Here is a 23,352-nt window from a genome sequence, read left to right as displayed (position 1 = left end):
CTGCTCAGAAAGCCGTGTGACACCTGAAGGCCACCAGGAAGGTGCAGGAGCCACTCTTTCCCTGCTTGCCTGTCATGTGCTAATGCCGTTGAAGGAACCCCCTCCCCTCCCTTGTTTCTGGAAGCGAAGTATCCCGCTGCAGACGGGTGGTGACCACCGGCCTCGGAGGATGGCAGCCAACACGGACCTGTCCACGGTGGTTGGCTCCGACCCAAGTGGGGCCTCCTGCCCAGGTCTCCTGCTTCGTGCTGCAGGCAGAGTGGCCGGGGAGCCAGCGGGGCTGTGATGGGCAAGCCCGGAGCCCTGCCCAGACCTGGCCATCTGCTTCCGACAGGAAAGGGAAGGACTGACACGAGATGTATATTTAAATTTTAACTGCTGCAAACATTGTACATACAAATGAAAGGAAAAAAATTAAAACATGAATTGCTGCTTTACAAGGCTTGCTTTGCTTATTGAGAACCTAGACATGTTTGAGGAGAGTGCTTCCCACATGGGCAGCACAAACCACAGTACGCGTGGTCTTTCTGCCCTGCAGATCGTGGCTGCCAAAACTTTCGTGGTCCAGCGACCTGTGCTAATTACATGGAAGCCTCAGGATTTGAGCCCTTAGAAGTGCTTCCACATTTGGCCCAGGGCAGGAGGGGTGGTAAGGCCAGCACAGGGATTAGAGCCGTGTCCCCACATGGGGCACGAGCTGGCTTTTGAGTCCCTTCATGGCCCTGCCAACCCCTTCCACCTCCTTGGCCATCCTGCACTCCTAGCCCAACTGTAGCCCGCTGCCCCTGAGGCAGCAATGTTTCCCTCCTCTGCTCTGGCCTGGGCCTCTGTGTCTGCAGGGCCTGGCTCTGTCCATGTTAGCTTGTAAGTTCTTCCCGTCTGATATGCCACCTCCTCCAGGAAGTCTCTGCTCAGCTCAACGGGGGCACTGTCTAAGCTCTGGCTGTGCCTCTCCTGGGGAGCCTTGGTGGTGGTTGTAGTAATCTTGGGATGCAGATATTTTACTCACCAACCTGCAAAAACAAAAACCACAGACCAGATTTCTCTGGTGCAGGGTATTTAGTAAATGTTTGCCGCGGTCCCATCTGATTCCAGCTAATTGGCAGGACTCGTCCTCCCACCCCTCAGCCGAGCAGGCTCTGCGTGCGGTTGGTGCCAGGAGAGATGGGCAAGCTGGCACCACTGCGCATGGGGCCTTCTGGGATTCAGTGGCAGCTTGTGCCACTGGCTCACCCAAGGCATGGGGTCCCCTGTCTCTGAACAAGGATAGTGAATGCTTGGTCAGAGGGACCTGGTGGACGGGCCCAGCCGGGTTACGATTGTTCCCTCGTTGCTGTAAGCATTTGATGGGGGCATATCACTGCCGCTGAATCTGTCTCCTCATTGGTGACTCAAATCCTGGGCCCCCTTGATGGCCTCACCTTTCAAGGCCACCTAAGTTCTGGTCACTTCAGGGAAATGGAGCACCCCCTTTCTCCCTGGTAGGTGTAGACAGCCAGACCTGTGGCACACCTGGCATGGCTGATATTTCCAGAAAGAAAAAGGGCCCAGATCCAGTGGAAAAAGCAGCCCTTCCTCGTGAGTGGCACATCCCCGCAGTCCCCCTCCAGCACCACGGCAGACCTCTCAGCAGAGGGCAAGAGCTCACCCGACCGTCCTCCCCCTCACGAGAACATGCCCTGCATACCTGCCCAGGGAGCAGTGGGGCGGCTCAGACGCCCCAGGGTATGTGCTCTCTCCCCTGCCCGCACTGGGGGTTTGTTCTCTGCCTTCAATGGCGTTTGTTTTTAGCTGTAACCAGCTTTGTTCCAAAAAGGATTTTGCAGTAGCTTCCCAAATGTGGTGTGTGGTACTTTTTAACATTATAATTAGATGAGGGAGGTAGCCAGGGTGAGGTGAGTACCAGCTGGCCACAGGTCAGGCTGTAGGTTTTCTGGGAGCCACCCCAAAAGGGACTGGATGCGGGGGCTCTCTCCGCACGCTGGGACACATGTTCTGGGTGTGTGTGGGTGCACCCCCCAGGGCAGCCGGGCAGCGGGGCCCAGCAGAGGCATTCTCTGAGGGCTCATGAGTCTGTCATCTGGGGCCCATGGGCACAGACGTGGACCCAGCTTTGTGGAGTGACCGAGACATCATCTAGGAAACCAGGAGCACCTTATGTGGTTCCCACGGGCTCCAAGCAGTCTGGTTCCCATATGGGCGGATGGCTTGTCCCCACCCGGATGGCCCTCCTCTGTTGTAGTCATGTCCTTTGGGGGCCCTGGGGTTCCCAGGCCCTGAATATGGAGGCAGGGTTTTCTCCGTCCCACACAGAGGTCAGTGGAGCCATTGAGTCAGGACTGGGGCCTGCCCACTGAGGCAGAGGGCCCTTGGCACAAGCAATGGATGGCAGTGCCCAGCCATGGGGCCTGCTGCCCACCATGCTGGGCTGGGCAGCCCCTAGCACTCTGATGGGGCAGGCTGGTCCTGATCCTGGCCCCTTCACCTCCCCAGACAGGCCACCTGCCCCCTGACCTCCGACCTTGCCGCAGCTGGCTTCAGCACTGACCACATACCTCCCCTCACCCCCCATTGCTCTCAGAAGTCCAAGCACCTTGCGGTGCTCAGGGGCCCCTCTGACCCGGGCCCTGTGGCCTCCTGGCCGGGGCCTGTCCCACCCGCTGCTTCCCTGCCTTGGCCCACACCCCCAAGCTCTTCAACTGCTGGGATCTATCCATCATCACAGGCCCTGCGCGAGGCTGCCTGGTCCCCTCAGTGGGATGTCCACCAACACTCTGGGCTTCCGTGGAGGGAGCACTCCCACCCCGCCATGGGCAGTCCTGGTTTCCTGCCAGCTGAGTGGAATGAGAGTGCTCAGGCCCTGCCTTCGTTGTGTAGAGGGAACATGAGGCCATAAAGTGCAGGCCTCGCCTGGGCACAGCAAAGCCAGGCTGGGCTCCTGCCCATGCCCCTGGCACTCCTCAGGGACCACTGCTGAGGCCTGACCTTCTCCCCGCAGGTGCTGCTGGGTGCCCAGCCCTGGGCCCTCCGCCTCCTGATCCCACGGTGACCGAGTGTCCAGCAGGCCATGCAGCTGTGCCAAGGTACAGAGCCCCTCCCCACAGAGGACAGACCCAGGGGGGGCAGCTGTGTCGTTGGCCCTGCCCTCTGCCTGCCGGCCTCATTCCTCCTTGTCCTTGGAGGCCCAGAGCGAGGGCCCTGGAGCCCACCCCGTCCAGGGGTTTCCAAGGCATGCTGAGCCTGAGAAGCCTGGGCCCAAGCATTTAGCCCACTGCTTGGAAACACCTGTAGGGTGGGTTTTGCCACCCAGTGGCCCTGGGACTCGGCCAGGTGGGGGTAGTTGTGCCTTGTCTAGGGCCGTCTGTTTGCGGGGCCCTGAGCACAGCAGTGATGCCCACTGACAGCAGCTGCCCCTTCAGCCCCGGTGGCAGGCCAGGACTGTGCTCTCCAGAAGCTCCCAGGCAGATTCGTGGAAGGGGTCTGGGAGTGGCAGGTAGGGTCCCATGGCCTTGGAGGGGCTGTCCAGCCGGGTCCTGTTAGCCCCATTGTAACGATGAGGAAGCTGAGGCTCGGGGGAAGGATGTGACGGAGGTCGCGTGCTGAGTTGTCAGAGCTGCGATTCAGAGCCCTCTGCCTAGACCTCGAGACGCACCCTGCCTGCTTTTCCCAGCAGAGCCCTGGCTGTGCCTCAGTGCTGGGAGATGCCGAGCGCCCCACCTCTGCCCTGGGAGCCATGGCTGGGGAAAGGGCATGAGGAGGGGTCCCCGACCTCAGGAGGGCCAAACCCTGTGCCTGAGAAGTGGGGAGCTTCCTGGAGAAGGTGGGCTCTCTGGTCATTCATTCATTCTGCAAATGCTTCGAGAGCTCTCTGTGCCAGGCCCCCAGGCTCCACGCTGGAAAGTAGAGGCAGCAGCGAGCCATAGGCCAGCCAGTGGCACCAAGGGCTGACCTTGGCAGTGAGTGGGGAGGATCTGGGGCCTGCTCCGTGCCTCAGTGCCAGATGGTAGGGATGGGGTCTTCTGAGGCCCAGAGAGGAGAGGGCTCAGCCAGTCCCACAGGGCAGGGCCAGGCCATGACCAAGGAACTCGGCAAAGGGGGTACGGAGCTGCCTCTGGTTCCCGGCAGAACCTGGGGCTGCCCTCATGGCGCATTCCCCAGTCTTACTGCAGGGACCAGGGAACCCCAGGCCGGCCCTCCCCATGCTGGGCACCCACAGTGGGCCATGCACCCAGCCAAGCCCTGCCCTGTCCTTCTCCGAGAACCTCAGCCCGTTGAGCCTTTGTTCCCCTCCTGCAGGGTCACATGCGATACTTTTCTCAGAGGATGCCAACGGCATCAGCAGAGGCTCAGAGACACCTACCCCTCCAGGCCCAGCTCCTCCTGTCCTGGGGCAGCTCAGGCCTGAGGCTGCTGTGGTCGGTCAGGCCCAAGGAAGGCATGTGGGCCCCTGCAGTCCCTCTGCTGCCCACAGCCTGGGCACTGGGCGGCCAGGCAGGACCACTGACAGGGTGCTGGGCCCACAGATGCCAGATCCAGGCTGGGAGCCATGTCCAGCATGGCCCCTCCAGCACAGCTGCCTTGAGATCTTCAAATCTTATTTGATTTTAAGCTTTTAAATTTTGGATGCCGATGCCCTTAGGTGGCACTTTCTGCAAGGCACCCGGGCTCTCACCAGGCTGAGGTCCCCTGACATTCTGTCCCTGAGCCCTGCAGAGGCAGAGGCCCACTCCCCATCCTGGCCCTCGAGCCCCCTTTCTGCCCTGCCACCCTGTACACATAGTGCCATGTCTGGCTTCCCGTCACCTCCCTGCGTGCTCCGGCCTGTGCCTTGCTGCGAGGCCCTTGTGGGCTGTTTCTTCCCCAGAAGTGCCCTCTGGCCCTCTCTGGGTTTACCTGGCAAACTCCTCCTCTCTGGCACAGAGCTTCCCTCCGCTGTCTGGTGCTGTCCCCGCCTGGCTAGTGCTGGAGGTCTGTGTCCATGTCCCCTTCCTGCACCACCAGGCAGGGTGCCCAGCGTCCACACGAGGCCCAGGCCGTCTGGGGAATAGAGCAAGAGAATAGAGCCGAGACAGGGGAGTGAGGGCCTCGTAAGGACCCCGAGACCCCAGGGCCCAGCCTCAGTGAAGCCTGGTGGGGGCCTTCTGAGCCAGTGGCCGCATCGCCAGGGCGAGCGGTGGGGCCTTGTCTCCCCGTCTCCCCATCCCCCTCCCTGTCCCGTCCCCATGCGCGTTTGCCCCTTTCTCCTTGTTCTGTCCACCCCACCTCCCCATCTTAGCCTGCGTGGCTGGGCCAGGCTGAGGTGGGGGCGGCTGCCTGGATCCCACCTGTCGGGCCACCGGGTTTGGGCTGGCCCACTTGCTGCAATATTGATGGCCCGTCAGCACAGCCCTGATTCCTGGGCTTTCAGTTAAAAGGTTTCTGTTGTTGTAGCTTATGCAGTTGCTCTGTTGCTATGGAAACGTGACATCAAAATGACGTTTCCCGTTTAAAAGCTTTTAACTAAATTCCTGCCTGTCAGATGTAGGCCCCATTTTGAGCGCGGAGCTGCCTTCGAGCAAGCCAGCCAGCCGGCGCCTCCCGCCCATGGTCCGTGGGGCCTGCCCGGGGCCTCGCCTGAGCGCGATCTTTAACCCCCAGGCGCCTCCAGCATGGCAGCTGCCGAAGTGCCCGGCTACCTGGTGTCCCCTCAGACAGAGAAGCACCGGCGGGCCCGCAACTGGACCGATGCTGAGATGCGCGGCCTCATGCTCGTCTGGGAGGAGTTTTTTGACGAGCTCAAGCAGACCAAGCGCAACGCCAAGGTGTATGAGAAGATGGCCAGCAAACTCTTCGAGATGACTGGCGAGCGCAGGCTGGGCGAGGAGATCAAGATCAAGATCACCAACATGACCTTCCAGTACAGGTGGGTGGGGGCCTGGCATGGCCGGGCAGGCTGGGAGGGCATGCGGGTCCTGGAGCAGGCAGCCCACCTGTTGTTCTCCCCTGCCCTTGTGCAGACAGAGCCTGGTGGGCTGAGACTACGTGCAGCCTGCCCTCGGCGGGCAGGGAGGCCCAGGCCCAGGAGGGCAGGAGGCTGCTCACGGAGCGGAGGGATGGCAGGCTGGGCTGATCTTGATGCTCTGGGCCCAGGGCTGCTGCGGGGCCTGGGCCAGGATGGCTGCAAGGCTGGGCGCTGCCCACGCAGGCGGCACCCCTTGACGTGCACACACCCCTCCCCAGACAGGAGACTGCAGCTGCCACTGCCCTCCCTACCACCTAGCCCCCACACTCAGCAGGAGCGTCAGGGTCCTGCTGTATAGTTGGGGAAACTGAGGCCGGAGGCCAGAAGGAGGCTCGGCTCCCAGGCCAGACTGGTCCTGTCTGGTCCTGACGCTCTGTGACTTTCAGCATCAACTGAGCCCCTGCCGAGAGCCCAGCTCAGGCTAGCATCTGGGTCAGGGAGAGGGGTGTTTAGGGCTGAGATCGGGCCACTGCATGCCAGCCTGGGCAACAGAGCAAAACCTGTCTAAAAAAAATGCCCAAGGGGCCAGGACAGCGTCCAGCTCATGGGTGGGGGCTTGCTTGTGGGAGAAAGAGGTGGAGCCCGGCCCTGGCCCCAGCGACTCCCAATCTAGGGGTCTCCAGGCACGGCCACCACCTCTGTCTCTGCAGCATCCCAGGTTGGCCCTCCCTGCCTGGCAGCCCGAGGGGAAGGCTGGAGACACCCATGGGTCTGGGGCAGCTCTGGTGTTCAGGAGGGAGCAGGTGAACCCCAGCCTGTCTGGCACAGGCAGGCCAGGGTCATGGTAGGACAAAGGTCTCAGGTTCGGGGAGGGCTTGCAGGGAGTGAGGGCAGTGGCAGGAGCTGGAAGCTCAGGTGGGGAGCCGGAGGCAGGGAGGCTGGTACAGCGGGCCTGCAGGTTTCCCTGGGGGGTACCTGAGTGACACTTTGTGGGGAGAGGACCCCATTCCCCTGACAGGTGAGGAGATGGCCTCCAGCAAAGCAGGGGGGAGCCCCAGCCCCCACGTCTCTGGTCACCCAGGCACGAGCAGGCCCTAGCCGCTCCGCTTTGAGTCGCATTGATTTAACTTTCTATGACACTGAGCGGGTCCAGGCCTGGCCTGCCCAGAGGCCCATTTCTGCATTTTGACCCCCGGCCCTGTGTCCTGAAGCTGGAACCGAAGCAGCTGCTCGGGGTCTGCTGGCATCAGAGTTGCTTAGCGAAGTGATGGTAGATTTGAGCCACCAGCTCTTGATCTCAGGGTGAGATGTGAGTTTGGGTGTCTGCAGAGGCACGGGTGGGGACAGACGTCTGCCTGGAGTCCCTGCAGCCGCCACGGCCTCTGCAGCCCCCACTCAAGTGCCTGGAGCTCCAAGGAAGACGCTCGGGATGGTGGAGGCAACGATGGCCGTCCTACCATCCCCCAACTCAGGAATCCATAGGCAGCCTCCCCGGCTGGCTCTGAGTGGCGTCCGGCGGGGTTATTCATTATTTATCCTGAAAGCCTTCTCCAGAGTCTCAGGGGAGGGATTCCGTCTCCGTTCCTGAGGCCCAGGAATCGAGGGTGCAGCGGGGGCGAGGGGGCCTCCAACTCCAGGCACTGCAGTCTGGCATGCGCTGTGCACCATGACTCCTCACAGCTGCCATTGTCAACCTTTATTCACCAAGGGGGAAACTGAGGCCCAGAGCGGGAAAGGATCTTGCCCAAGGCCACATAGTCCTTAACAGGCCAAAGCTTTGACTGGGTGACTAGTTCTTTGTCTACACCCCTCAGCCTCCCCGTAGCAGCAGAGACTTTCTTATTTTTTTACAAGAGCTGTTTATATATTAAGGCTGGCATGCAAAGGATGTCTAAGAGGGTGGCTGGGTTCCCTGAAGTATGGTTGGCTGGAGTACAATTTGAGGGCCTCGCGTGCTGGGAACAAGCTTTTCCTCATTTCCCCCAGGAGGGGCCGGAGGGGAGCCTCGGGAGGAGGCTGGGATGGACACCTGGCACCAAGCCTCACCCTCTGTGCCAGTGTCTGTACAGCCCTGGCCCTCCAGGGTTGGTCGATGGTACGTCCCTCATCAGGAACACAGAGCAGCCTGTGCCCTCCCTGTGTGACCTGTCCCCAGCTTTCTGCTGGGAACATCCCACCTGGTGGGTGGGCCCCCGGACACTTGGTGCTGCTCCCTAAAGCCAGCCACCTCCTGCAGCCGCCCCTTGCCCCTTCTCACCCTCTGGCTATGCTTGTTTGTGGGGTGACTCATTCAGGGGCCCAGCGCATTGTTTCCAGTTCCCAGTGACCAATGGCCACACCCTGGCAGGTAACGCCGTGTAGGAGGCAGGAGACTCCAGCTCTGAGGGTGGGGGCTGGTCCTGGGTCCTCGGCTTCCTGGTACTCTGCAGCTCTGAGGCCTCCCCACATCAGACGAGCACTGGCAGGATTGTTGGGGGAGCCCTGGGCCTCAGGAGGCAGAGACCCCTCCCACCGTGTGGCTCCTTCTCTGGCTTGGCCAGAGTTGTCCAGCCGCCCTAGGGCCCCGTCTTCCCAGCCCCTGCCTCCCAGAGGATGGGAAGGCCCAGGGTAGGCCCAGGGACTTGTCCACCCACTCAGGGAACAGGACCTGTCTGTGGCAGGAGGCCTGGGAGGGGCAGAACTGCGTGGTGCCGACCCTTGGCACGGAGCGCTGGGTGGTGAGATGTCAGGTGACATGGGAAACGGCCCATCCAGCCTGGCCCCACTGCCTGAGGCAGGGTGCAGGTTCCAGTGCAGAACCCAGGTTCCCACTCTAGCTAACAGGAGTGACAGCAGAAATGCCAGGTTAGAGTCCTGTTAGGGTCAGCCAAGAATGACATCAGGGCCCAGCCTGCTGTTTTATTGAATCCTCGGGACAGCCCCTCGGAACAGAGGGGCTCACTTTGATCATCCCCATTTTACTGACATGAAAATAGAGGCTCAGAGAGGCTAAGGAACCTGCCCAAGGTCGCACAGCAAGGTGGTGGAGATGCGATGCACTCAGGCTGTGGACACTGAAGCCACACTCCCTGGCTCTCTCCCTGAGGCGTTCTCTCTAGGAAACACAGTTACTACATCGCAATATTTTATGACTATATTTGTGTATCTTATTACAATACCTTATTATTGCTGGTTAACGTATTTAAAAAGCAATATTTGCTCATTGCAGAGAGTTTAGAAATTACAGAAGAGCAAGGAAAAAATGACAGGAGTCAGCCCGAAGGCCCCAGCGTTTACAGAGAATCATTAATACTGGGGGCACATGCTTCCTTTTTGAAATCAAAGGCTGTGCGGGTCCTGAAGCCTGACCTCCTTCTAAGTCCACTGTCGTCCTGAGCCTGGAGCCTGGCCAGCTTTCCTGGGGAGGCCCGTGTGGCCGAGCGCGGCTCCTGCCCGTGCCGGCGTGGCTCTCCCCCGGGGCCCGGAGCCTGCGCGCCCCTCTGCCGTGGCTAAGCGGGCCGGGCCGGGGCCGGCTCTGCTTCTCACCCTTGGCTCTTGTGTCTCTCGTTTCAGGAAATTAAAATGCATGGCAGATAGCGAGTCTGTCCCGCCCGACTGGCCCTATTACCTAGCCATTGATAGGATTCTGGCCAAGGTCCCCGAGTCCTGTGATGGCAAACTGCCGGACGGCCAGCAGCCGGGGCCCTCCACGTCCCAGACCGAGGCGTCCCTGTCGCCGCCTGCTAAGTCCACCCCTCTGTACTTCCCGTATAACCAGTGCTCCTATGAAGGCCGCTTCGAGGACGATCACTCCGACAGCTCCTCCAGCTTACTGTCCCTTAAGTTCAGGTAGTGTGTGTTCACTCTTCCTTCTCCTGACGCCGCGGGTGCCTCAGCCCGTCCCCAACCCCGAACGGGGGCCAGGAGAAAGGGGCCGGGAGTGGCGAGGAGCAGCTGCCGCGGCGGCTGCAGAGGCGAGGTGGTGTGCAGGTGCCTGCAAGGACAGGCCGGCCCGGCCCGGCCAGGGCTTGAGTGTCCACAGACAGACCAGGTTTGTCTCCCAGCTCCATCGCCTTGTAGCTGTGTGGAAGGTTCCTTGACCTCTCTGGCCTCAGTCTCCTTCCTGTAAAATGCGGCTAGACCAGAACCTTTCTCAGAGGATGGGTGGGAGCATCACAGGAGAGAGGGCCCGGCACAGAGAGGGAGTCCACAGGCCTGGACCCAGGGGTGCCCCCCCTGGCTGCCTCACGCCCAAGCAGATGCTGCCCGGGACCCCACACCTCTCTGCCCCTGCGCGCACCAGCTGGCCCTCTCAGCACTGGGGAGGGTGTTGGGCTGAGCCGCCAGAGGTCCTCGTCACCTTTTGCAGTGGGCATGCTCCGTCCCCTCTGCTGTCCGTCCCACACCTCATGCTAGGCCTGTGCTGGCCACACGGCTGTGCCTGCAGGATGTTCACAGAGCAGCTGGGAGCCGGACAGCATGCAGGAGGGACGCCCTGGGTGAGGGGGCCTGGGTGTGGGGGCCAGGAAGCTTAAAGAAGGTGCTTTTGAAGAGGGTACCTTTGGGTGGGCTTTCAAGGTGAAATAGGAGTTAGCTAATTGGAGAACAGAATAGGAAGAATGTGGATGTGAGTCACAGCCTCTCCCCTGCCCCGGTGTTCAAGTCTGTCTGACGGGAGGTGGAGTGAGGAGGCATCTCTGAGGACGTCCCTCCAACCCGACATCCGCCCCCCAGAGCTGCTGCTCGAGTCCCCCAGTGCCCCTTTCCTGGAAAGGATTTCTCGTTAAAGACCCCAGAAAAAACGCCTTTGCTGATGGCCAGACTGAATTAGCAGGGAGGCCCGAGATTTTGGCCAGTTGTCCCATGGACTGAGCCCAGTTCGCAGACTCCGCTACCTGGGGCATTGTGCAGGCTGGGACGTGGGGACTGCACCCCCTGCTGGAGCCCAAAGCTCCACTCTCCTCCTGCTGGGGTTGGCTGATCACCCGCTCTGTTCAGAGCACAGAGGGTGGGCCAGGGGGTGGGCGGGCACCAGGGCAGGGCCTTGGGGTCTGGTGGGATTTGGCAGCTCCCTGCTCTTCAGTGCAGCCGGTTAGACCAGAGATGGCCACCACCCCAACAGCAGAGTGCCCGGGGGACAGCGCAGGGCTGGGCTGCCTGGGCCTCCTGCTTCTATCAGAGGCTCGAGGTCCTGGGAAGGAAGCCCAGGCCTCTTACAGGCCCCGCCCCCCACTGCCTGTCCTCCTGCCCGCCCACCCCAAGGTGTGCCATCCAGCTCCAGGCTGCTGGGAGGTGAGGGGCCAAGGGCCCAGGCCATCCCTTCTGGGACCTCAGTTCTTCCATCTGCGCTAGGCTGGCTGGGACTTGTGGTCTCTGGCTTCAGGGGCCTGGAGTGCCACACGCTACCCAGCACGCTGTCCCACCCCAGCCTTCGCCTGTCCCTGGGGGTGGCCTCTCCACCCCTGGGACCCAACAGGGCCTGAGCCTCTCGCCTGCCCTTGCGGCAGGGTGTGCCCTCTGCAGTCCAGTATACCCACCCTTTCCAGAGCACAGGGGTGGAGATCGTCTTTGACCCCGGGTCCCAAAGGATGCAGTGTCTGTGACGCCCGTTACTCTCTCACCGCCACAGGTGGGTGGACTCTGGGCCCCCTCCACACATGGACGGTGAGAGCCTGAGCGGGTGACCTGACTCCCAGGGCCTCAGTTTCTCCATTCGTCCAATGAGAAGGTTGGGAGGGTCAGGCGGGGCCCTGGTGCGCAGGCTCTGGCCCGCACGTCCCCAGCGGCGCTGTCCTTCCAGGTCGGAGGAGCGGCCGGTGAAGAAGCGCAAGGTGCAGAGCGGCCACCTGCAGAAGAAGAAGCTGCGGCTGCTGGAGGCCATGCTGGAGGAGCAGCGCAGGCTGAGCCGCGCCGTGGAGGAGACCTGCCGCGAGGCGCGCCGCGTGCTGGACCAGCAGCACGTCCTGCAGGTGCAGAGCCTGCAGCTGCAGGAGCGCATGATGAACCTGCTGGAGAAGATCATCGCCAAGTCCAGCGTCTAGGCTGGCTGGGCCCAGCGGCCCGCCCCCCGGCAGGGCCCGGGAGAGAGGGGAAGGCCTTCCGCCTGGCCTCCGGTGGGCTGCTCCTGGTCAGACGTCCCTTCTGAGGGGCTTGTGAGGACCCCCCAGACCCTGGGGACGGGGAGACTTCGGTCTCCAGCGTTAGCGTCCTTCCTTGGACACAAGCCAGAGACTCCAGGGTTGCTCCTGGTAAGAACGTCCTAGAACCTGCCCTCCAGCATAGTCATGATCAATGATACTTGAAATGGCTTTTGATATTAAACGTGTACTTTTTGCATCATTGCCTGGAAGCGGAGTTTGCTTTCGCTGCTTGGTGGGGATGCACCCACGATCCGCCCTGAACACGAAAGCAAGCGGGAGGGGTCAGGGCAGTCGGTGCCGCGGTGAGCTCCCTCCTGAGGGGACCCCCATGTCCTCCCTCACCGGGGGCCTCTGCGTCTGCCCTAAAATAACCTCTGACACCGCACACAGACCCCAGAAGCCTTCCAGGGCCCTTTCACTCATCTCTGGAACGTCACGTAGCTCCACTGCCTCCTTACAGTGACACTAATAAAAGTACTAACGCCTGCTCGAGCACATGCCCTGTCTGATTTCCTAGGCTCTGGAGAGGCCGTGGTGGATGAGACAAGGGGAGACAGACCGGTCAGTAGAGAGGTAATTGCAGGTTGTGGCACCACTGGAAGGAAGGGTCGGCCGAGAAGGCAGACGAGCTGGGCACTGCCAGGGCAAACGCCCAGAGGCAGGAGGATGCCGGAGCAAGCCTTACGAGCAGCAAAGAGTCTGTGTCACCAGCAGCCAGGCCACAAGGGCTGTGCAGGCCACAGGAAGGAGAGCTGGTGCTTTCCAAGCTTGCTGGGAGTGTTTCGGCCATGGCAGCTGCGGCTCTGGCACCCACAGGGCAGAGCAGCTGGGGAGGGGCTGCAAGCTCACCACACCGCTGTCCTTTCACCACTGGGAAAATTCTTTCCAGCAACCCCTCGGCCGAATTCCCCCACAGGCTCACTGGTTGCCCTGGCTGCAGAGGAGGCCGGGACCAGGCATGTTTGATTCATCCCCTGGAACTAGGCAAGTTGCTGCCCAAACAGAAAAGTTTTGTGGCAGGTGGTCAGCAAGTGAGTGACACAGTTTGACTCACGGTTTAGAAACTCTCCCTCTGGCTGCTGGGGAAAGTGTGGAGGCCAGGGCCCGGCCACACGGCACCAGAGACACACAGACATCCAGTGCGAGACAAGCACCAGCTCACCTGACTTCCCGGGGGGCCTTGAGGTCAGCCAGGCAAAGGAGTAACCAGGGTCTCTGCCAGGTGCTGGACCAGCCCGTGGCCCCCAGGTGGCACAGAGGACAGCCCTGGGCCTGCATGTGGGGAGGGAGAGGTGGGCAAGCAGTACCCACTTTTCTCTCAGGGACCAGAGAGCTCCCACCCCGCCTCAGTCCCCTCAGAGATCCCCCCAGAGTCCACGAGCTGTGGACTCAAACCCTTTTGCTTTAGGATGAAAGGCAGAGTGTCTGGTGGCTGTTTTAACATTCAGTGCTCCAGTGGCAGGATGGAGCACTGGCCAATGCCTGTGGTGTAAACTCTCCCACTGAAGCCACTTTCCAGCTGCCAACTTGGGAAGAGATGCTCACAGTCAGCCCTTGCAAGCTAGTGTGAGCCACTACAGCACCTGCTGAGAAGACAGAGGGTGTGGAGACGTCTCATGTTGTAGACCCAAGTTTTGGGAGCTTGTTCTAGCTAATTTCTAGCTCGGGTACCCATCTGCCTCTCAGACAAGATGCCACCCAGGAGTCATTGGTGTATTAATGTATTGGGCTCCTGCTAGGCACCTATGCCACCCTAGATGCTGGGAACCCAGCCGTGGACGCAAGGGACTAGACCACACGCATCTGCCCCCAGCTGCTGACTGCTGAGGCTGGCTAACGCCTCCCATGGAGCCAGCCATGAGGGTCTGAGCCTCCCGACAGGGAGGTCTGCCCCAACCCTCCGGGAGGAAACAGTGCCTGAGCCCCAACCACACCTGCAACCCTGGCAGGATGGTTAGGCCCAGAACCTCCTGTAAGAGGTAGCACAATTGCGGTTCTAAATGATGTAGCCGTAGCTGATTTCTGCACCTTTAAGCCTCTGTGTTCCTAGAGTCACGGTCACATGTGTTAGTGTTTCGGGGACTGCTGGGTGTCAGTTGCAACACCCTATGCGTCCTTCTCGCAGTTGTGTTGGGGAGGGCTTTGGTCTCTTTCCATTTTCTTGTTCTCTTTGATGAGAGTCAGGTTCCTGCTCCACCGTGCCAGGCGCTGCCCTCCTCCTCCGCAGCGGGCGCAGAGGTTGGGCAGAGCTCAGCTGGGGTTGGCACCTTTCATAAACCGTGTGTTAACAACTCTCTGTCTTCTTCAGTTGTTGGTCCGTTAAGGAAAAAATAATGACTATGTCAGTAAATGCTAAAATATTTGATAAGATTCAGCAAAACAACTGGTTAACACTGAAAGCTTAAATCAGGAACCGGCAAACGTGCCTGCTTTTCAGCCGTTATTTAATGTCATTTTGACGTTCATGGCTAATGCAGTAAAATGAGTCAACAAAATGGGCAGGATAAGAAATGAGATGCAGAAGTGAGAATTGCCTTTGTTTTCAGATAATATTTCTGTATACCCAGAAAACCTAATATACAAAAGATCAAGAGCTTTTAAACCAGCTTAAACCTGTTAAAAATGAGAATGAAGAAATACTACATTCAGAGTTGTGATTAAAAACAATGGACTATCAAGGAATGAATTTAACCAGAAGGGCACAGTACCTATATGAAGAAAACTTGCAGTCTCATTGAAAAATCTAGAACAATACCTGCGCGTGCAGAGAAACTTAGCGTGCTAACGAGAGCTCTGAAATAAAATAAGATGTCATCACTTTATCAGTGCAATTCCATCTACACTCTCAATAACGCTGCGTTTTTGGTTTCGAAATGGATGAGATTATGTTTAAATTCACATGAAAAAAGAATGGGGCCAAAGGTCCAAGGCCAATCGATGTGAGAAGACACGCTCGGCCTTCGAGGAGTGGGGACCTTGGGAGCGCAGCACGTGCGCGCAGCAGGGCGGCCCGCGGGCTGACAATGCCGAACGCCGGGCAGAACGTCTTCGAACTCCTAGTTTCCCAGGTTTTGTAATAGCATCACTGTCGTCGGCAGGGAGAAAACGATTACCAACAAAATATTTATTGAAACTAACTTATGTCATGGAAAAGATACAATAACATATATTTTATAATAACCTAAAGTAACATATTTATGTCGCCTTTTGGGGAAAGGTTTTGTTTTTGTTTTTATTTATATTCCATAAGTAAAAGTACACTATTTCCAAAAAAGAAAAAGAAATGGGAACACCTGCGTCCTAGCGGGAGTGTGACTCGCTACAGCCACTCGGGGGAGCCATGTGGCGTTGTCCCCATTTCTAGATATGCCACCCTGGGGCAGCGGTCCTCACACTGCGGTCTGAGGACCCCTTGATGCTCTTAAAAACTATCCAAGATGCCAAAAAACTTTTGCTTATATGGGTTCCACTGACCAATATTAATACCTATTAGAATACCTTATTAGACATTAAACCTGAGACATTTGAAAAATACTCATTGCAAAACAATAAACCCATCACATGTTAACATACATAACAATTGTGTGAAAAATACATTTTCCAAAACAAAAAGGCTTGGGCTGGAAGAGTGGCATAGTTTTACATTTTTGCACATCTCTGGCTTGGAGGAAGCTGGCTGGCCTGGCTGGTGGTTTCTGTGCCGGTCTGCTGTGGAGCACGTTTTGGCTGTACAGCGTGGAGGTGCGTGTGGAAAATCTAGCTTGACACAGATATGTATTTGGAAAAGAAAGCAACATTTTCATAACCTTTGCAAATAATTGGGATATTATTCCTTGATCCAACACTTGACAAGTGGTCGGTAGTTTTTCAAGGTTAGTTGTGATCTGGAATCTGAAACCGTGTCAATGAACTTTTCCTTCCATGTTTCAGGAGAATCCATCAGTCCATCTTGTACTTTACTCCCTCCCCACCCGTGTTTTGTGATATCACACGTTGGGGCCCCGCCTCGCCGCTCTGAGCCTTGCCTTTGCGTTTGCGCCTCGCGGACGCGGACACAGCGCCCTCCTCCCGCCAGGGACAGGATTGCATCCCAGTGTGCGGAGGCACCACAGTTTCTCAGGCTTCCTCCTGACAGACAGATTGTTCCAGGTTTTCTCCGCAATAAACGATGGTGCAGTGGCTATCCCTGTGTGCAATCGGACAACAGTTCTTAACTCCAGGGGAAACACAAAATCGTGCAGAAAAGGAAAAGTTATATTATGCTAGCATGGCTCTCATGTGAGGGCAGGGTTGAGATTTATGTCTTTTCCATACAGATACCCTGATGTCACAGCACCATTTGTAGAAAAGGCTACCCCTTCACAACCGAACGGCTTGGGGTTCTTTCCTGAAAACCCATGGCCCGTAGCTGTGTGAGACTCCACCTGGGTCTGTGCTCTGTCCCTTGATGATTGTGTCCCTCCTGGTGCCACGACTGCCGTCCTCAGTACTGTCCGCCTTGAAATCTGGTATAAGGAACCTTTCAACTCTATTATTCTTTTCATAAATTGAGTATTCTAAATCCTTAGCATTTCCTATAATTTTTCTATTGTAGTAAAATATAACATAAAATTTACCATTTTTTTTTTTCCTTTTTTTTTGAGACAGAGTCTCACTCTGTTGCCCGGGCTAGAGTGAGTGCCGTGGCATCAGCCTAGCTCACAACAACCTCAAACTCCTGGGCTCAAGCAATCCTCCTGCCTCAGCCTCCCGAGTAGCTGGGACTACAGGCATGCGCCACCATGCCCGGCTAATTTTTTCTATATATTTTTAGCTGTCCGATTAATTTCTTTCTATTTTTGGTAGAGACGGGGTCTCGCTCTTGCTCAGGCTGGTTTCGAACTCCTGAGCTCAAACAATCCGCCCGCCTCGGCCTCCCGGAGTGCTAGGATTACAGGCGTGAGCCACCGCACCTGGCCAAAGTTTACCATTTTTAAGAGCACAATTCAGTGGCATTAAGTACATTCACAATGTTATGCAACCATCCACCTCCAGAACTTTCTCGTCTTCCCAAACCGAAACTCTGTCCCCATGAAACACTAAGCCCCTCTCTTCCTCCCCAGCCTCTGGCACCCCCCATTCTACTCTGTCTGTATGAATCTGACTACTCTGGGACCTCATATGAGTGGAATCACACGGGATTTGTCCTGTTGTGACTGGCTTGTTTCACTTAGCATGATGTTCTGAGGGCCCATCCATGTTGTAACGTGTCAGCATTTCCTTCCTTTTTAAGGCTGAGTAATATTCCATTGCATGTACAGACCACATTCTGTTTATCCATTCAAGTTGGTGGATACTTGGTTGCTGCCACTTTTTAGCTGTTGTGAATAATGCTGCTATGAACACGGGTGTGCACGAATATCTCTTGGAGACCCTGATTTCCATTCTTTTTTTTTTTCTGAGACAGAGTCTTGCTCTGTCACCCCGGCTGGAGTGCAGTGGCCTGAACATAGCTCACAGCAACCTCAAACTCCTGGGCTCAAGTGACCCTCCTGCCTCAGCCTCCTGAGTAGCTGGGACTGCAGGTGCACACCACCACACCCAGCTAGTTTTTCTGTTTTTTGTAGAGATGGGGTCTCACCGTTGCTCAGGCAAGACCTCCTGGCCTCAAGCAATTCTCCTGCCTCGGTCTCCCAAAGTGCTGGGATTACAGGCATGAGCCACTGCACCTGGCCTGTTTTTAATTCTTTCGAGTAGACTCAGAAGTGGATCATATGGTAAATCTATGTTTAATTTCTTGAAGTATCAGTAGCAAATTTTTTTTTTAGTATAAATTTTTACACACACAATTTCTGGATCAAAAGGAGGGTACATTCAGATTGTTAATGGATATTATGGAAATGCCTTCCCAAGATGCTAAACTACCTCAGATCCTAAAAAAAGAGAGAAATATCCCTGTTCACGTTATGAACCAAAGCCTTAATACCAAAACCTGATTTTTAAAAAGCACAAAAACTATACGTGAAAATTCAAAATAAAATATTAGGAAACAAAGACACCATGACCAAGTAGGGATTCTTCAGAAAGTGAGGGTCCTGCCCCCAGAGAGACTCACATGGCTCGCCCGGCAGGAGGGCCATGGGCTCAGGCTGCAGGAAAAGCTCTGGTGAGAGAGGGACGGATGGGGAGCGGGTTGGAGGCTCTTCACCCATCCCGTGAGCAGACACGTGCCTGGCAGCCAGCTGGGAAGAGACAGGAGTCCTGCTGCTGCTGTTCGCCGACGTCGGCGCGCGGCTCGGGCCACGCAAGGACAAAGTGTGATCAGTGTAAATGCTGGAAGAGACATGCAACAATGATCTCTGTTTCCCACTGACATGGTTGTGAAAGCAGAAAACCTAAAAATTGCTTTTAAATGTACCAAAATTAGTAAGAGGAAAATATATAAAATAAATATATAGTTTTCCCTTTATCCTGTGTTAGTAATAACCAGTTAGAAATGCACAGAAATCCCATTCCTAATGGCAACAAAAGCAACAACACCCTCATGACTAAATGGAAGTGGAAAGGACACAAATGTGATGCCCGTGGAGAATGTCCCGCGCCGGCGAGGAGGAAGCGCCGGGCCCCTCCGTCGGGCTGGAAATGCGCCTGATCCGAGCAGTTGAGCGCCCTTGAAAAGTGGAGCAAAGTGGTCCTCAGCTTCTTGTGGGAGAAAACAAGGGAGAGAAAGAGGAGCAGCGACCTTGGGGCTTGTTCTCCCGGTGGCGAAACTTTGACAGCGCGAGCACTCGGGGCAAACCAGGCTGCCGTGGGGGCCGGGAACAGGCCCAGCTCGCAGGGGCTTGGCATTTGGAGAGTGTGACCACGTGCGGCCCTCGTGTCTAGTGGCGGGGGTGGTGCTGGTGTCAGTGGCAAGAAAATGAGGAGTCACGACCTATACAAAGGGCTTCGTTGCTGGCTCTTGTGACCTCACGCAAAGTTGGTTTCAGATGGATAAAAAATTCAAATGTTAAAAATGGAGATCTTCTAGAGGAAATTTGGGAAGACACGTGACCTTGGGGTCTGAGGCCTTTCTGGGTGAGACAACTCCTAAAGAGAAAACTAGGCTAATGGGATTAATAATATTCCAAAAGGTTTTGCATGGCAAAAGAGCTTTACAAAGGTGAAAGGCGTACTATAGGTGGTAAAGAACACACGGGCAGCACGTAGGTTGGACAGATTATCTGTAAGCCAGAGTGTGGACGGGGCGGGAGGCGCGTGGCTCCAGCTTCCTGCAGGGAGAGGCCTCCTTGCCCACCCACTTTCCAGGGCCCCTCCGCGCCCGGCCTCTCGCTGCAGGCGTCTCTGCTCTGCCTTCTCTAAGCCCCTGCGCTGTGCGCTCTGCTGATGCTCCATGAGCTGGGAGCTGCATTTCAGGAATCTCCACTCTGTGTGGTTCCAGGTTGATGGGGTCAAAGGTGAGATACTGTGGGATTTGGGAGGCAGGAGGTCAGAGGCCATGGTTGGTTAGAGGCTGAATGGTTGGTGCCGTGGGAAACAGACACAGACGTCCCGGCAGGCCCAGTTTGTCTGGCTCTTCCCTCTGTGTCCAGCCTCCTTCCCTACTGCTGGCCTCGCTGACCAACACCGCGTACTGGACTAAAGCCACAGAGGCGGCAGCCACTGAGACCTGACAGTCTTGCCTAGGCATCTACATGGCCCTGCCTGGCTCCACTTGGCAGCAGGAGGTGCCCGGTTTCCAGTTGTCCCTGGAGGCTCCGGCCCAGGGCTGCGTAGGAGCTTTGCCCCAGTCCTGCAATGACCCTCTTAGGGCCTTTCCATCGCACAGTGGCGCAGGTCTAGTCCCCTAGTAAAGATTCCTCTTTCCGTAGCAGCACAGTGGTCTCTCCTACTGGATCCGAAAGCTGACCTGTCTCCCTCTGACATGTGACTCAGGCCTGAGCCGTGTAACTGGTCCCAGGAACCATCTCTAAGGGACTCATTCCAGGGCTCCCTTATGGCACCTGCTCAGGGCCAGGCTCTGTGACACTGTGTCCTGCTCTCAAGGAACTAAGAACAAGCCATGCTGACATACCAGATCTCTGTGGTTTTGTGTCTAAGGTGATTCAGGTGTTTCCCTGTTGCAGACAATACATCAGAGATCCTTCCCCGAGCAGAGCCTGCTACTACTCATCAATATCCATTCTTTTCTTCCTTAGTAACAAAAATGCTTATTTTATTCTGGGCAGCAATGTTCCAGGCTAAAATCTGACCAAGTATTCCTTTTGGTTTAGGGTGACAAGTGAGGTATCCGAGGAAGTTAGTGCAAAATCTGGGAAACTGCCTTAAGAAAGGGACAGGCAGGGAGTGGGTTTTTCTTTTTTCTTGCCATTTTCCCAAACTCTCCTGCTTCCAGGTCAAAACAGAGGAGTTGGGGGAGATGTCTGGCTCTCCAGCAGCCTTCTGGGACTCTGAGGTGGGCCCAAGGATGAAGGCCGCACGCCCAGACCAGAAACAGCAGACCTGGGGCCCAGTTGCTCCATGGAGCTGCTACATGGGAGAGAAAGAAAACCCCCAACCATGCCAGAGCTATTTCCTGTTTGTAGCCCAACGCAATTTTTGATAAGGAACTTAGTGCCAGAAAGTGGAGAGAGTGTTGAAAATGATAATTTCAACTCCTAAAGCATGGAGACAGCTCAGCAGAGGCTGTGGCATGGGGTGTGGATGAGGGCGAGGACCCGCCATCGAGGCTGGAGTGCTGGTGGCCCATCTTGTGTGGTGGGACCCATGTGGTCTGTCGCCTCGTCTGTCTTGGTGGCCTCTCACAGACGGAGATGGCAGCGTTAGGAGAAACGGCAGGGAAAGCGTTTGGGACTTGCCGCGTGTCACTGCCCCCTTGCCACACTCAGCAAAGTTCTGCGGGAAGGAGATAGACTCAGGCCAGAGCCCTGCACGCACAGGGGCAGGAGACGCTGCTTCGCGAGGGCGGCGCTCTGCCTGTGGCCTGCTACGAAAGCCGGCTCTTGCTGCTGTCCCCAGACTGTGGCCACTACAGGGGGAGTCCGGGGCGAGGGCACGTGTCAGTCAATTCAGAAAGCTCCACTGGGCCCCAGATCTGGGGGCTACCCAGTCTGCTGGACTCTGGGGACACAGAGTCAAATCTGACCCTGTCCTGCCCTTCAGGGGCAGCCAGTGTAGAGCAGTCAGGGTGTGGTGGGTCTATGGGGCAGGGCCTGGCCCTGGGGGTGGGGGGGAGGGGGAGGTGACAGGAGCGAGCGAGAGGCTGGGCAGGCTCTGACCCCAGGCCTAGGCTGCAGGGTGGTGGAGTGGGCTGGGGCCCCACGGAGGGTTGCCTCAGGAGGCACAGGATCCTCCCCTCTGCTTGCACAGGGTCCTCAAGGCAGGAGGGGCCCGGGTGGCAGCGGTGCTGGGTAGCTTTGGAAGGACCGGGTGCCTTGCTGTGTCCTGTGGCTCACGGCTCCCCGGGAGGGTCCGGGGTGCAGATTCTGCTCCTCCTGCTCTAGGTGCCTCTCCCTGCAACCCCCAGAATTCCTGCAATGCAGGCCTTGCCCCACAAAGGGCTCCTGCCTGCTTCTAGAACTTTCCCTTAGTGTTATACCTACTGTGTTCCTCAATCCTCCACAGGGTTAGAGTCCTTGTTTATTCCACTGTTTAATCCTTAGTCTTTTCCCTGCAGTTTAATCCGACAGCTCAGGGCCTGTGAGGTCTGCAGCCCCGCCTCCCCCGGGCAGCCCACCCGCTTCCCCTGCGCCAGGCTGCCTTGCACAGAGGCCCAAGTTCAGAACCCACAAATGCTCAAAATTTGGATGCCACTATGTGCCCGACCTCCCCACCTCCCTCACTTTCCAAACGCCTTTGTCTTTTCCTGTTCAAAGAACTTTCAAGAGACTTTCCAAGTTTTGCTGGGAACAGTGTGGCTCCCCACAGTGCCAGCTGGCATCTCTGCAATTATCATTAAATTACAGGGACAATTTTAATTTCACAATAATTAGAAATATCAACTGCTGCTCGAGCCTTTGAAACTAATGGAATTTTAATGGGCAGCTGCTTAGGTTACAGCTAAGAATAGCAACGCTCCACGGAGTGGCTGGAGCCAGGGGCCCTGCGTGGGTGCCAGCCTCAGTGTGGGTGATGTTGCCCGGGGGAGCAGGGGCACCCGGGGGTGGCTGCGGGAGGCAGGCCCAGCCTGACACTCTGTGGCTGCCCCGTAAGGTGGGAGAGCAAGACTCGTAGCACTGGGACTGGCTGGTCAGGTGGAGGAGACCTGTCCTAGACTTTGAGCCCCGAGTTCAGCTATATCCCCCTGAAAATGCAGCCCTGCCCTAGGTCCACCCGGCCCCACGGGCTCACTTCTTGGAGCTGAGTCTGTGGCTCCCAGTGCTGCCCTTCCAGGAAGCCCACCCCACGCCCGGCCTTGGCAGCCTGCAGCGGCAAAGGCCTTCTCTGAGCAGAGGTCTGCAGGTCTGTGGTGTCCCAGGCAGGAAGCCAGGTGCGCAGAAGGCTCCCTTGCTCGCTCCTCTTACAGTCCAAGGTCTGAAAACAGTTGTGCCTTTTATTTAGTTCAGTTCTCCAATCGTTGAAGTGGGGGTGGGCAAGGGGTGAGTCCAGACCCTGTGACTCCATCCTGGTGGAAAGTGGAAGTTAACAGTGTCTTTTGATGGGCAGAAGATTTTGCTTTTGATTAAATCAAAATTGTCTAATTTATTTTTCTTTTATGGCTAAAGCTTCTGTGTCCTGAGAAGTCTTCACCACGGCCACAAAGATACTTTCTCTTGTCACATGCTAGAAGCTGTGGTTCTGTGCGGGGCTCTGGTCCAGCTCAGTTAATTGTCGTGTACAGTGGGGCTGGGTACCGAGGGCCGTGTTTCCACACGGTTGTCCTGTGACTCCAGAGCCATTCGTTAGAATATCTTTCCTTTCCCCATTGACTTTTTCCAGTGCCTTTGTCAGAAATCAATTCATGAAACAAGAGCAGGTCTATGTCTAGACCCCGTTCAGTCCCACAGGTCCTTATGTCGACATTATCTTGGTTACAATAGCTTTGAGGAAAGTCGTGGGGTGGCATGGAATCCACAGACCCATGGAAGATAGGATAGGATAGAAATATTGAGTCCTACGACTTGTGAGCATGGGGAATCTCCGTTTGGAGAAGGCTGGTGCATCCTTTATTAAGTTTGTTCATCAGTATGTTAATTTTTCAACTGTTTGTTGCTAGTATATAGAAATGTTAATACAACTACTTTTTGTATCTGTAGGCTGCAAACTGCTAAACTCACTTATTAGTCCCAATAGCTTTTTTTTTTTTTTTTTTTT

General features: G+C 56.7%; 1 protein-coding gene across 1 annotated transcript; it reads left to right on the top strand.

Moving 5' to 3' along the window:
• The first annotated feature begins 5,396 nt into the window (after positions 1 to 5,396).
• Positions 5,397 to 11,961, top strand: MSANTD1 (Myb/SANT-like DNA-binding domain containing 1). Its single transcript, XM_012655038.1, has 3 exons — positions 5,397 to 5,902; positions 9,494 to 9,769; positions 11,721 to 11,961. Exons 1-3 carry the CDS (start codon positions 5,649 to 5,651, stop codon positions 11,959 to 11,961), a joined length of 771 nt encoding a protein of 256 aa, XP_012510492.1. The 5' UTR covers positions 5,397 to 5,648.
• Positions 11,962 to 23,352: the final 11,391 nt, after the last annotated feature.

This window comes from Propithecus coquereli, unplaced genomic scaffold (assembly GCF_000956105.1).
Source record: "Propithecus coquereli isolate 6110/MARCELLA unplaced genomic scaffold, Pcoq_1.0 Scaffold459, whole genome shotgun sequence".
Taxonomy (NCBI): Eukaryota; Metazoa; Chordata; class Mammalia; order Primates; family Indriidae; genus Propithecus; species Propithecus coquereli.
The sequence above is the reverse complement of the archived record's forward strand: the minus strand, read 5'-3'. Positions and strand labels throughout refer to the sequence as shown.